Source organism: Anser anser (genome assembly GCF_964211835.1).
Source record: "Anser anser genome assembly, chromosome: 2".
In the NCBI taxonomy this organism is placed as follows: Eukaryota; Metazoa; Chordata; class Aves; order Anseriformes; family Anatidae; genus Anser; species Anser anser.
Genome location: NC_139721.1, coordinates 37,947,005 through 37,961,496, shown reverse-complemented (window position 1 = coordinate 37,961,496; position 14,492 = coordinate 37,947,005). Strand labels below are relative to the sequence as shown.

Here is a 14,492-nt window from a genome sequence, read left to right as displayed (position 1 = left end):
GTTGAAAATTAGTCTGTAACCAAGTTAGTCAGCACTGAATTGGGTATAGGGTCATGGCCAGCTCAGCTCCTCCAGGTACTCAGACACTAATCTGCTTTGGACTCACGATCTTGGTAGGGAATTTCACAGAGCTGGTCAGTGGTGGTTTGTGGGTTTTGTTTCATTTGTGGTTTTTTGATTGTTTTGTTTTTAGCCCAGAAAGTAGCTTATGGGTTAGGATCATCTTACTTTTTTATTCAGTATTTAGATCACCTACTCAGAATGATTCTTCCTTGTAATTTCTTCCTTACCTGAAGGAATTCAAAATGGTCTTTCCCACCTCCCAGGCAAAGGTTTTCTGAGCTCAGGTTCTCACAGACTCCTGCCTAAGCTTTTCTGTTTTGCATGAGTTCATTTCTTATTCATAGAAAAAGGAACCAAGACAGACTCTGCAGCTGGAGGGGAAGAACTATCACCTGAAAATTGGGATTTCATTCTAGTCACCTCTGGCTAATGCTCAAATGTTTGAAATATTCACTGGAATTATGATTTAATCCCACCTTGAATAGTTCTATGCTCTTGTACCCTCTTTTTCTGTCTTCCTGCCCTGCCAATCTGGCCATTCATATCACTAGGCTTCTGTCTCCTCCCATCTTCCTCCACATGCACAAAATCCTGGTACATACATAGATACCAGAATACAATATGTATCCTAGTCCCTATGTAAATGCTACAATACAGTAAGTACCCTATTCAACATGACGCTTAAAGCTTTTGACACTGCCTCGTCTGAGTAAGAAATTGGAACTGAACTACTGGTTCACGTGGGCCATCTAGTGGTAAAACAGAAGTATTACAAAGAGAAAACCATTTCAAACTTTTCAGAAAATGTTTTAATATAATCCGCAAGACACAGGATTATTTTACTGATCAGTGGATGCTTTCACCACACAGCAGTAAGCAAGATGATTGGGCTTATAAGCCATACTCTGAATAAGATGAGAGTATGGCCAGTCTTCTCTCCAGCATTAATCCTGAAAACTACCAGTCATAGTTTCTGAGAAATTAAAAACCATGTTGTAAATCTTGTAATCACTTAGAGCAGGAAGAGGTTTACTGAAAGTTCCTAAAAACAATTTCAAATCCTCTGTTGGGTGCCTATGTCTCATTTTTGTATAGAGGAGAACTTGGTGGAAGATGCCAGATATACGAACAATACGAACAGACAGAGGCTCTCATTTCACTGGACATTGAAGACGGCGGTTGCTTTGCTTACAGCTCTGGAGTTTCAGGACTTTGAGAGCACCCACCAGCTCTACAACCCCTTCTCACCTTCACAGGGGTTAGGCTGCCCATGCCTAATGACACTGCTCACCTGGGATCAGATGGCTGTGGAAGGTCTGTGCAAGAAGGAGCTGTGAGAAACGTTGTAGAAAGTTTCTGTGCCTTGGCTCAGTGGTTGCGTTTGTGTGTTTAAGCTCAGGCTCTGGGCCCTGCCTGAGCCGTGCTGTAGATATGCCTGTGCCTGGCCATGGAACTCACTTATCCTGACCCTAACTTGCTGATGTGACTTTCTGGCTTGCCCTTGGACCTGCCATGTCACTATGGACTTGTCTAGCAGCCTTCAGACTGTGGCTGACCCAGGCTATTGTCACTGAACCTCTTCTGCTTTTCTTACAGAAGTGCTCCTCTTAAGAAGGCCATCATGCCAGCCGTCCTGCCACCTTCCCTGGTAGCCCTATTCGTGATTTTTCTTCTAGGCAACGCCCTAAATCAAAAGCTTTTAGCTCTGTCTTGGATCACATGAGCCTGTGCCTTATACTACTTCTGATGAACAATAACCTTCAACATATTTCAATTATTTGCATTTTCCACCCAAAACCAGTAGCTCACCCAGCTATTTCAGCTTTCCCTTGTTTGCCTCCAGTCTATCATGCAGTTACCACTAAACAAAAGTGCAAGTCACTGGACTGAAAGTTTCCATCATGCCCACCAGCTTTGTGACTGTATATGGGCAACACATAGCATAAGAGCATCACTTTTGCAGAAACAGTGACTGAAAATTTAGCAGGTAAGCAGGCAAACATTCTGGTCCTGCGTACTCTAGCAATAGTGCCAAGAGGCAGAAGCAAAGAGATTAATGGCTGCATACCTTCTTGGACTAAGTTGACACAGACAGCTCCCTCACTTTCACCATCACAACAGAGAAATAGTTCCCAAGACCACACCAAGCAGACACAGGTTAGAGCAGCCTACTGAATTATCACTGTCACAGAATGTTCAGAAGTCAAGAATCATAAAAATTCATTGCCTTGATAACAGACATAAATGGAGGGAAAAAAGGTCAATCAATGTTAATGTTTTATCCATGATACCTGAAAGAACAAAAATGCACATCTGCTCGAATATATTTTATTTCAAGTATCATAGAAAAGTCACTGCCACCATCAAAAAGGCTTTACAAGATAAAGGATACAAAGAAAAGACCCATACAAATTCATAATAAATATACTGCTCTCTTTCATCACATTACACACAATATTCCTTAAAGTTGCACACTTAGGAACTAATTACTCCCATTGCAGTTAGCAGACATCTCACTTCTAAGGTTGGTCCCTGTTTTTAAGGCTAAATCCCGCCCTTCTCACTTAGGCAAGTTCTCAGAGGTATTCCAAAGAACTCAACCTGACTAAGAAATAAGTGGCTGGACTTGTTTCATAAGTATCTTAGCTGGATAGACTAGACCAGGTTGGATGAGGCCCTGGGCAACCTGGGCTATTTGTGGCATCTCTGCCCGTGGCAGTGCGGGTGGAACTAGATGATCCTGAAGGTTTCTTCCAGCCCAAGCCATTCTAAGAGTCTATGATTAGCTGCTATATTTATATGCAACTGTAGAGCATGATTATCTCTTTACACTGGTTCTACTCAGGAATCAGATAATATAGTTAACATGATAAAATCACCCATATGAAAAAGAGATTTACTGAATTTGGCTGATTTGACAAGCGTAGAAATCCACCACATCACATGTTTAAGCTTGTGGTTACCCAGCAGTGTCTTTCCAGTATAAGGAAACATTAACTGTGACTACTATTTTAATTACTACATTTCACATTTTCTCTGTCTCGTGAAGTTGTTTCATTATAAAGAATAAGTTAGAGTGCCCTTTACCTGAAAAACCTGAGAAGTGTACCTGACTCTCAAGTGGTACTTGAGAGTGTAACGTACTACAGTATAGAGTTGAGGTACAAACCTGAATTTTTCATGAACTCCAAATCCCCATTGATGTTAACAGGGTTTGGAAGCTGTGCAATAAAGAATTATAGCTGACTGTCTCATCTTGGTAAATTTTTGAATGCTAAACAAAACCACTGAACAAAATTTAAACTAACCATGTAGCAAAGCAAAAAATCAAACAAAAAACAAGAAAATATTGCACTGCACTGAATGCAACTGCTATTATCACATTATGTCAATATTAGTAGGTTTCTTATACACATTCATCCTTTTACTGAATTCCAGATGTACTAACTATCCAACAAGACAGAAAGAAACTACTGTCTCCACTGAGTTAATCCTCAGATTAAAAGTGAGAATTCTACTAAGTAACTACAGGAAAAGTTAGAGTATATAAAGCAAAAGTTCATTTTACATTCTTTTACATACAAAGAAGTCTGTACCTAACATCTGCCTGCTGATTCTAGGTACTGTCAAACAGATTCTTGGAATATATATAAAATAGAATTTGAAAAGAATCGAAAGTGAAAGCAGCACATAACTACACTCTCCACACTTACTTACTTTATCTGATATTTGCAATGCCTAATTTACACTACATCTTCATATTTATGTAGACCTCACAAGATATAAACTCTCTGAACAACACTGAATGTACCATGGAAAGTTTCACAAATAGGATAGAACATCCTTTTTGTGTCTCCTCGCTATCGTGCTTCCTTACTATTTTGGACAATTTTTCAAATGACAAAATAGTTCCCGTCAAGAACCTGGTTACACACACATTTATAACAGGCCCAAGATCCAAAGTCTTCTTTGCTAAATCATTTGAAGAGGTCAGGATTTTAGTAAGCAATATATCTTAAATCTGTAGTGCTATCATAGTTCGCAACATTTTACAGAGATAACCTTCATATTTTGAAATATAAGAATACAATACTTTTCCCTGGACTAAACATGAAATTGTTCAAATTCATCAGCATAATCAAGATGCCTTCCCTGTAGGAAAAAATGCATTTTTCTGTAGTTCACATTAAAGCGTGATCCAAGACAACTACTATGGTACAAAATGTAAATTTTCAGATTAGTGGTCCAGTAGTGCAGAAGAAACACAGGATAAGTCACTGTAAAGGAAGAGAATTGTTCTGGCTTTCTGTCACATGCACTGCACTATATCAGTTTAATTATGCAATGCAGGCAAATAATTCCATTTATAAATAGCAATGCGGCACCTCTGACAAGATACTCAATCAAAAAAATAGACTTGCTGAAATGAAGAAAACGTTCCTGTATAAATCGGAGCATAATTATAAATCAATTCTTTTCTTTCCTCATCTTCACTGGGGAAACGGTGCAGGCTCTTCCGTGCTGTAAAACATTTTAAAAGTACACATCACGTTACTGTTATCAGCCTTGGCAGTATCTATCTTGGCAAAGTTATTCTGTGTAGCTTAACAGCAAACAGAATCACAGTAACTAACATATGGAGAACTGTGAAGATACAGATTCAGAAAGCTGGTTACAACACTATTTTATTATTGAAGAAGGAGAAAATTAATTGCTCATTTAAAACCAAGACTCCACAAAAAGATTTATTCATGAGGTACTGTTGGTTCCTACCAAAGATACCAGCACTCATAATACTGGAAGAAATGTATCAAAGTATCAGCCTAACGTGGCCTGTGTTGTTGAGGACAATAAAAAATGAATCCTGCTCTATTTGGTCATGTTGGCAACTCTACACAAAATTAACAGGTGAATATAAAAGTGATATTAGTTTAGTTATTAAAAAATCATAGGTAAGTATATTTTTGTCAGTAGAAAACAGTTTACATTTTTTTGCCCCATGGTTTATTTTCAAAGTTAAAAAGGCACTCTGCCTTATATTAGCTAAAAACATCAACTACTCATCACAACATTAAGATATGAAATAGAAGTAGCTGTACACAGATAGGGGAGATAATGAAGAGTAACTTTTGGTTTGATATATCAGGTGGAAGCTAGACACATGCAGCTAGTTGACACCAGTTTGCTCTGCTAGAATTAAAGTTCAGCGCATCCAAAAGCTAGTTACACTTCAGTGTGGTACTGCCTACAAGGCAACTATATGTGTGCACATACGCATATGAACAAACTCACATGCACTGCAGGACTTACGAGAATAGTTGGCACTGAATTTTGCCACATTTACTTGTATAATGGCTAGAGCAAGCTTACTTCTGCCTGTAACACAGTATGTAGATAGACACAACAGAATGTAGCAAAAAAAGCTAGAAGAATTGTAGTGTAATATTAGAACACAGCATAAGAAAAACTGGATTCATCTTATACTTTACTCTATTTATCCCATAAGCACACTATTAAAATTCATAAAATATGTGAAGCTTATGGATACCAACATGGAATTTTACATTGTTTTGTTATCTTTTCGCAAAGCAACGTAGGACTATATAATGTAAGGAAACAGCCTTAAAAGTTGTACTTTGTACAAGTTTATTTCTACATTCTCACTGACCAGGTCAGCATACATTTCACTTCTTTAAATCAGTGTCCAATTTCTCCAATCTGGTGACTCTTTTGATGAGAAATGAAATCTGGAATCCAAACTCACTTAGGCTATTGATTATGTCCATTATATTCCCAGTCAATCAGCTGAGATAATTTTATGTATAGCCAGTTTAATATCCAAAAATGCTATTTCATCAGAATGGTTTAGGAGATACAGAAAAGAATAAAGCAAGTTTGATTGCTTCAAAATACTCCTGCATTTCCAGATCACTCACTTATTGTAAACAAAAAAAGTATCATAAATTATCAGAATTTCACACATTAGTTACTTTCAACTTCTTTCTGTATAAAGAAATAAACTAGAAGCTCGGTAAAAATTCAAAAATTTCCTCAAAATGCTGCCCTGCAGTTATACACTATAGACACTATGTTGCATCCCCCTGACATATCTGTATACTTAGCCCAAGCAGCATTTATAATTTTGGTATTCTGGTTAGAAAACACTTTCAACAACAGTAACTCAGTTCAGAACTGAGGAAGTATCTGGAATTATGAATGGAGCATTTTTTTCCATTTTAATGTCTTTGTGCAAGGCAGGATAAGATGTTACAGAGACCATTCAAAATGGTAGAAAATCACAGTACAGACAAGACTTAATAGTCTTTGCCCAGTCTACTGAAAAGAGTGGCTACTTCTGCAAGAATGACTGGCATTTTGATGTCACTTTTACAAAACCATTCTACTTCTAGTACCCCTTGTGTTTTATAAGCCTATAAAGCTTGTAGAGTAAACTCAGAAAGCAGCAAGCGGTACTTGAAAACTAAAAGTCTTCTTCACCCTAAAAACTGATATTTATAAACAATAAATTTTTTACCTTCATTAACGAAGAAGTCAGCTATGTAATATGCAGCTCTTACAGCTGACGAGGAATGTGGAATGCCTGTTGATTTCTTCCATTCAAAAGGACTTTTTTCCGGATGCCACTGGACACTATAAATTGGATATTTGTATGCTGCAAAAAACACATTTTTCATCAAAGCAAGTAAAGCAAGATCTATGTCTTAAGAGTGATGTGCTTAGTCTTACTGCAAAACAAACTCAAAGGACAAGCTACCAATATATCTGACTTATCTACAGCTTCATAAAAGCTTAGAGAGCAAGTCAAAACAGATCCAAGTCTTAGGATCCCCTTGAAGGCCCAGTCAATACAGTGGCAGCTCCCATCTGCTCTGTGCCAGTGGAAGCCAGTCCTTAACTTTCATATAAAAAAGAATAAAAGCACAGCAGCTGATGACTGCTCTGTGATAAACCACTTGCAGGCACAGGATACATATCTTACTAGCCTAATTAGGTCTTCTGATCAAACTGTTATTCTCCTCTTCTGGAGGACTGCCAGCATGCCATACAGAAGGATTCCATAGGCTGACAGCTGGGCCTTACTGTAAAGCTGCTAGTAGTACACCACTCAAAATAAACTACTCTCTAATGAGCTAACATGTTTCTTGAGCTGAGCAAATGCAGTGCAAAACATACACAACCCAGCGCAAAAGGTTTTTGGAGGAGAACAAGTACCAGTATTGCTGTCAAAGTAATGAGGGATATTGCTGTTATATCTCAGTACCATGAATTGTTCTCCTCATACAGCACACAGATAATAAAGCATCGCATAGGAACGCAAGCATAAAGAGGCAGATAGCAAGCAAGATACAACAGAGGCACACTGCACTATGGAGGGGTTAAACTACTACAAAATGAGTGCTGTACACTTGGTATCACAGCACTGCAATATTGCTAAAGTGCAACAGCGTATCTGGAAGGGGAACAGTGGGTGAGAGAAGTAAGCAGTTAGGCTCAAGGATATGTACTCAAAAGATAAACTCTGTCTGCAAACTGTATGTTCCTCACAGTCAGCACACACAGGGCCAGCACTCACCCTGTTATTCTAACAGTAAGCTTGCTCTACAAATTAGCATAAACTGACACATCTGAAGAACTACTTTACAGTCATGGCTTACAAAATAAATTTATTTTCCTACCTTCCATGGTAGATATATACTCCACTTTACCATCAGTGTTAGTGGTCAGAACATTGTAGAATTTATGAAGCTTTTCATTCTTTGTGAAATTCTGCAATAAGGAGGAAAGAAAATAAAGGTGTGTTATTTGTTTACTTATTTCTAGTTTTAAGAGAGAGAATACATTTATGTTAATGAAATAAAATGATTAAATACCTCCATGGAGAGGCTCCATCTATGAAAGTTTGATGTCAATGGCTCATTAGCAAGTGCACGTAATAAATCCTTAGGAAGATTCTTGAACAACCTACTGTCTTTTGCAGCTGTCACAAAGAGAAAAGAAAAAAAAAGATATTGTCCATTACTCAAACTGCTAGCAGATCGTCTATTACTGAATAGAAGGAGACCTATTTAATAAAACACATTAAAACAACCTTTTTTGTTTCTGTGGTATAACTTTCTGATTTAAGAATACAATGCAAGGAAAAAAAAAATCAGTGAAGTAACTCCAACAGGTTCCAAAAGTGATGTTATCACTGTCTTCCAGTCTTGACCTAGAGAGAAGCCAACTTTGCCACCCAAGTTCCCACAGATCAGCATAATTCTTTGCCACTCATTTCAGTGACCTTTCCGTTCACAGTGGCCACAATTGCCAGAATTCGTGAATACGACATGGTCCACACATGGATTACTCACAAAAGGATAAAGTCACATAAAGTTTAACAAGAGGCAACATTTGACCACTGTTGCTGAGCGGCACAGCTCTACCTTCAGGATTTTCTCCAATTTCAGTTCTGTTCAAGTGAAACAGCAATGCAAATATTCACCATTAGGAAAAGATGCGAGGTGACAAATGTGAATGCACTTGCTCTCCAAGTCTGATAGGTTTTGGGACTGTGAATTTTGTCCAGCTCAGTAACAAAAAGGGACCTAAGCCCACATTATTTTTGTAGGTCCAAATAACCAAATGACTTATGGAGCCACAACTCTGTTTTTTGCTGATTGCTGTTGGGATTCAAGTAGCTTGTGCTCACATCTCTTCCTTAGAAGTCATAGAGTTGCACTGCATTTATAAAGAGTCACAGCAACGTATTAAGAAAGCACTTACGACAATCATCAGAAACCTCCCAAACATTCAGCCTTTTCTGTTTATTACAAACAAAACCACAACACCTCTCATGTCTGAGTTTTGCTGAAATGTAATAGAATTTCTCACCTGAGGTAAAGTTTAAAGGGAGTGCCAAACCAGTTGTCTTGGTATTAACAAGTAAAACTTTGTTGCTTGTGAGATATGTTAGTTCTTCGTGTCCAAGGCATGTCCCCCATACCGGGAAATAATCTCCTTTATCATTAGCCTTCAAAATAAAAAGCAACAAAATAAAGAAAAAGTAATGAAGATTTACAGAAAGAAGACTGAATAGAACTTCCTATTCTTTTCACTTTCCTTGTCTGCTGGAGAAAAGTCAGCAGCCAGAGCAGAAAGGGATTTCTCACTGGCAATGAATACCTCCTACCGTGCTAGTAGTTTAAGCGCTACTCTCAACTGGCTGTAGAATTGGGCAAAGTTTTCTAAACTATGACATCTGTTACAACTGTAATCAACATCAGCTGAAAATAAAATAAAGCCAGTAAAGAAGAAAAAGGGAAGAACATTTACTTTTTTTTTTATTCAACCTGAATACAGAAGATCCTTCAGAAATCACAGAGGTTGAGTATAAAGCTCAATGAATCTCCATTCCTTTCCACAATGCACTTACAAGACAAAATTTTACTCCAAAATATGTTATTATCTAAAAAAAATTTTTTTAAATCTCTTAGGCTCTGAGAAACTAAATCTTCCATAAGGATTCAGTCTGCCTGATCTTTCAAAGAAACAGCTGTCCCACAAATTCAATCTTTCCATAATAGAGCTAATGATCATATAAATAGTAATAAAAATAATAATATAGCCTTTCCCAAGCCTTTTTACATGTTACAGATTATGTTAGTGTTTACTTTAAAAATGTGCTATATTTAGCTACCAGTCCAGTGGAAATAAGTAAAACGGTGTAACATGCTAATGTAGATCTTTCCTATGCACCTCCAAATATGTATTTAAATCTACTTACAAGTAAGTAAGAACAAAGGTGTTTCACTAGCTGTAGCATATATGTTAAGGGAAGCCTTAATGTTATATTACTGTAAATTGGATTATTTGAGAATCTCTCTAGAATTCCTTCAAAGTCTAAACTTTAGGTGCACATAAATGTAATAATCTCTAAATTCTTGTAATTTGGTTCAACACTGAATGTCACTGAACACTCTGGGCTTTTGGAAGACATTATTGTTATTGCAGGTTCCAAACAGCAATAAAGCTACTGTATCCACCCCAAGAAATTGGAATTTAAGACAATGATACAACACGTAACAGGAAAGGGCATCAGCTATCTGAATCTGAAGCTATGAAATGATTTTTTAAGCAGGAGCTAGCAATAAGCTACTTATTATTGGGCTTACAGTTAACACACTGTATGCCAGTGAGAAACCGAGAATATGAGCCTCCCTGTCATTTTGATCTCTGAGAAGTGACAGTAACAAGAACAGAGTGTTCCTTAGTAATTACCTCTAATGCCTTGTGGTAAAATATCTTAGCAACCCTGGAATATTCTGAAGTCTTAAGATCCACGCCACCTCCTGGAAAAAGTACCCTGAAAGACAACATCCAAGAATCTGATTAGCAACGATGACTGATGGTGATCGAACTAAAACCTGGACAACAAACACAGAGAAAGGTCTGACAGTGGTTTTAAGGGTAGGATTCAGGTCTAGATTAGGACACTTAGATTTCAGAAGCCTATAGATGGATATCTAACCTTCAATTAGGGACAGCAGGGATCTAGTCAGAAAAGTCAGCAGTGACTCAAACACGTTTTTTAGAGAAAGCACCTAACTGGTTGGAAGGTTGAACAGCCCTGTAGGCTCCACTGGCTGTACTGACTAGCTCTCCATTTATTATGTGCGTCTAGACCGCTATCACACAGGTATAATAGATTTCATGGTCTTAATAAGAAGGCATTTAATAATAATTTCCAACTGCAAAGAACCTCGAGCTAAGGTTAGCTAACAACAAGAAAGATTGATCCATCTCTTTCTTATTATAAATTTCCACAGTATAGAGAATCCCTCTCTCTTATTAGTTATAGACAACTGTATTGTGGAAGCCATTAGGTGACAGTGGAGGGCAACAAGAGGGAATATAGAACATCCTTGCCCACCCACATAGCACAGACTCAACTGCCAGTCACTGCAAAGACAGAAGGATAAGGGAACTGGATCTATTTACCTAATACCCCACCTGCATTGATGGAGGTGGGGAGGCAGAAAAATTAGGAGATTCCATAGGTCCTTCTGGCAATGGAAGAGAGGGTGACAGTCACGAGAAAGGGATAAAATTACTCATTTTGTCTCCATTATGAGAAGACACAGGGGAGAAAGCATAGCTGTCATACACTTGTTCACACCACAACACTGTAAAGACCCACATCTTAATGTATAGGGTGTGCTGTATAAGACTGATCTCCCCAGACAGCCACAAATCTAAACATGCAGGTCTTACTCACATTGATTAACATTCTGTTATATGCATAAGCTTAACGAAAATATTCATGGTTTAAGATGTTCATCTCATGACTACAAGTAGCCTGATCACATGCTAGGGGATCACACACAGTCAAGCTACTGAAGTGTAGCACCAGCTGATTTAACTCTTCTGAAATGCACCGTTAGCTTCAGGCAAACCTAAAAGGTTTGTCCACAATTAAATGTGTGCTGAACTAGATCACATTATCTGACATTTAAAAATGCAGGAAAAACACTTGGGCGGACAGTTGCCGTAGGTCAGCTGACAAGTTAGAATACATTTGTCTAACAGAGATCTAAGCCACAGAATCACACCAGGCAAGATGGGCCATTAAAGAAGCAGGAGAGAAGGAACCCAAAGAGAAAGGGTAACAAAGACTGGAAATCAGAAGCTTTCACAATAGAGGAAGTATGGAGAGGATGGGAAGGGATGGGAAGGTCTGGGAAGCGAAGACTAAGAGTGACAACACGCCCAGTAAGCACTACTACATTTCAAAATTAAGGTGATCACTCATATGAGGATAAGGAAAAAAAATATAACAAAGAGGAAGTGACCTACTTCACTTGTAAAGTATAAACCAATTGTTAACCTCTACCATACCACTTTTGTCTACCTGCAGACAAGCACTGTAAAGTGCTAAAATGAACCCTGACATTGCTTGGAGATTATCTGACATGCTCCAAAAGGAATGAAATGCAGCAGACCTATGTGGGATGAAACAGTACTCCATCTTAGAACAGATTTACACGTCTGCAACACTCAGCACAACCTTTCAACAGAGCAGAAGACAACATCCTTAAGGATATGCCAGATCTCAAAACAGGAATTATCACATATTTCAACAGAAAGCCAGTGCTCTAAACTTACCCATTAATAGAGTGGAATATTTTATCATACTCTTCATCTGAAAGATTTAATCTGAAACACCAAAAAATAGTTACAGAACACATGAAATATACACATTTAATCACAAAAATATCATAGTTACTGAACTGAAACAAGGGGCATAGAAAATACATAGAAAGCATACTTTAAACATTTAGAATAAAATAGTCCCAGTTCAAACGAAACATTTCACATGAAACAGCTCAGTAGAGACTGAGAATCCACATAACTGAGAATAGGGCCCCGTTAAGTACGGTTCAGAATTAGGTAGTCTGAGACCCCTATGCAACCACTCGTTAAATTTAACATTTACATAAGTGGCATAGCTATTATTTCCTGCAGACTGGCAACTCCAGTTTCAGATCAATTCCAAGAACTGCGACAGTTAGTCATGCCCATTCTTCCGCAAAGCAAAGGTAGATCTGAGACGTAGAAAGGTGAGAACGACCTCAGCACCAGCAAAACATCAGCAAAATAAAATAGTATGATGGCTACCCTCGTGCAGAACTGGTACACTGGGTATATTCAAAGCGCCCAGCTTTACGGCATCTAACTTTGTTGAAAGAATTGGAAGCCTTGGTTTCAATGTGTTGTTAGTACAGCTTTTGGTCAGCAACCACTCTGAAATTTTCACCAGCTACACGAGAAACACTGGCTTATAATTCAGGCACTTCACTGGTGCCTTTATTGGACTGTGTGGATACATCCTATTGTGATTTTTTGCAGCTCCATTAGTATTACCTTTAATTTTGGATAATTATCATTTTAACATTGGACAATAGCACATTTAATACTTTATAGTTAACTGTTGGCTACGAAGTATCATCACTTCTTTTACTTACTGTGCTACTTTTTACCCAGCAACCCAAATATTATACAACATGGAGTTAGCAACCCATGCTTAGAGACGAACTGGATTTAGATTTCTTCAAGGACTACTGATAGTCTTCCTCCATTAGTCGAATTCTAAGACTACAGAATGTGTCAAAAGACAGTCTCTATCTATCTAGATATCTGTGTTTGTAGCACAAAATACATTAGACTGAACATAGGTAACTTCAAAAAACCACCAATTTGAACTATTGAGGTTAATTTTACAGGTTAAAACAAAATGAAAAAAAAAAAAAGTAAGAAAGTTAAAAATTGTATGTTCCAGTCTACTTTTATTCCGCTTTCTACAATAGTTTGTAAATTGCGGCATCTTTAAATGGTCTTTGATGAGCACTTAGCACTAAAAATATCAGCAGAACTACCTTCTGCGCCTCTAATACCCTCATGTTACAGGGTTATTAACCATTTGTAAGGATATAAAAACCTACCTTAGTGGCACAACTCGGGCACCAGCAGACTCTAAAAACTTAACGTAAGAAGCTGCAATATACGAATTTCCAAATTTCTGGAACTTGTTGAAGTGACATTCCTGTGCCAGTACCCCTGAATGGTCCAAGAAAGAAAAGCAGCATTATATAACACAAATGTTATGTGCTGACAGAAAAATCTGAGTCCAGTTTTTGATACACCACGTTACAATGATTGATGCCTTTATTGCCTGGAAGAACTATGAACAGTGAGGCAATGGGGTATCAATCGCAATACCTAGCCACAGGGTGTCAGATAAGCATGTTTCATCTGACTTCCCTGTTTTATGGAAGTACTATGACTTATCTTCAGTAAGTTACCTACAATTTAAGACTGAAACACGGTATGCACGGTGTAATGTTATTTATAAAAGCTTCACTGCACACAGGTCTCAGTAAGACAGACTTTACCGTTTAGAGCCCATGCAATCCAGCCAACGTTTTGGGATACCTTTCACACTTCACAGCAAACCACAGGGTTTCACGTCAGTTTTTTAGGAGTCTGCAAGCGCAGAGGTATGGCTACGTTGTGAGTACCCCCCACCCCCTAACACCCCTTACCGACGATGGGCCTCTCGTTGGTCTCTCTCTGGCGGCTGGGCAAGGCGGCGGAAGAGGCAGAGCGAAGCTGGAGGAGGATGAGGAGGAGGAAGGTGGCGGCCAGGAGCGGGGGGAAGCCAGCACGGAGCCCCATCGCCCGCCGCGCACCTCAGAACCAACGGCTCGGAGCCGGTGAGGCGGCTGGCCCCTTGCGGGCACCGCCCCGCCCCTCGCTCTCTGCGCCGCGGGGCACACTGGGAAGTGTAGTCCTGGCGGCGGGGCCGGGCTCCGAGCAGAAGCGAGGCGCGATCCGCGTCCGACTGAGGGGGGGAAATGGCGGCGGGCGGGGCC

At 38.8% G+C, this 14,492-nt stretch overlaps 1 protein-coding gene across 1 annotated transcript; it reads right to left on the bottom strand.

Moving 5' to 3' along the window:
* Positions 1–2,377: 2,377 nt before the first annotated feature.
* GGH (gamma-glutamyl hydrolase) lies at positions 2,378–14,429 on the bottom strand. Its single transcript, XM_083823878.1, has 9 exons — positions 14,163–14,429; positions 13,563–13,677; positions 12,226–12,276; positions 10,342–10,426; positions 8,956–9,094; positions 7,956–8,062; positions 7,761–7,851; positions 6,599–6,736; positions 2,378–4,584 (listed from the first exon to the last, which is right to left on the bottom strand). The coding sequence occupies exons 1-9, from the start codon at positions 14,293–14,295 to the stop codon at positions 4,463–4,465; spliced, it is 981 nt and encodes a 326-aa protein (XP_083680004.1). The 5' UTR covers positions 14,296–14,429; the 3' UTR covers positions 2,378–4,462.
* Between the last annotated feature and the right edge of the window lie 63 nt (positions 14,430–14,492).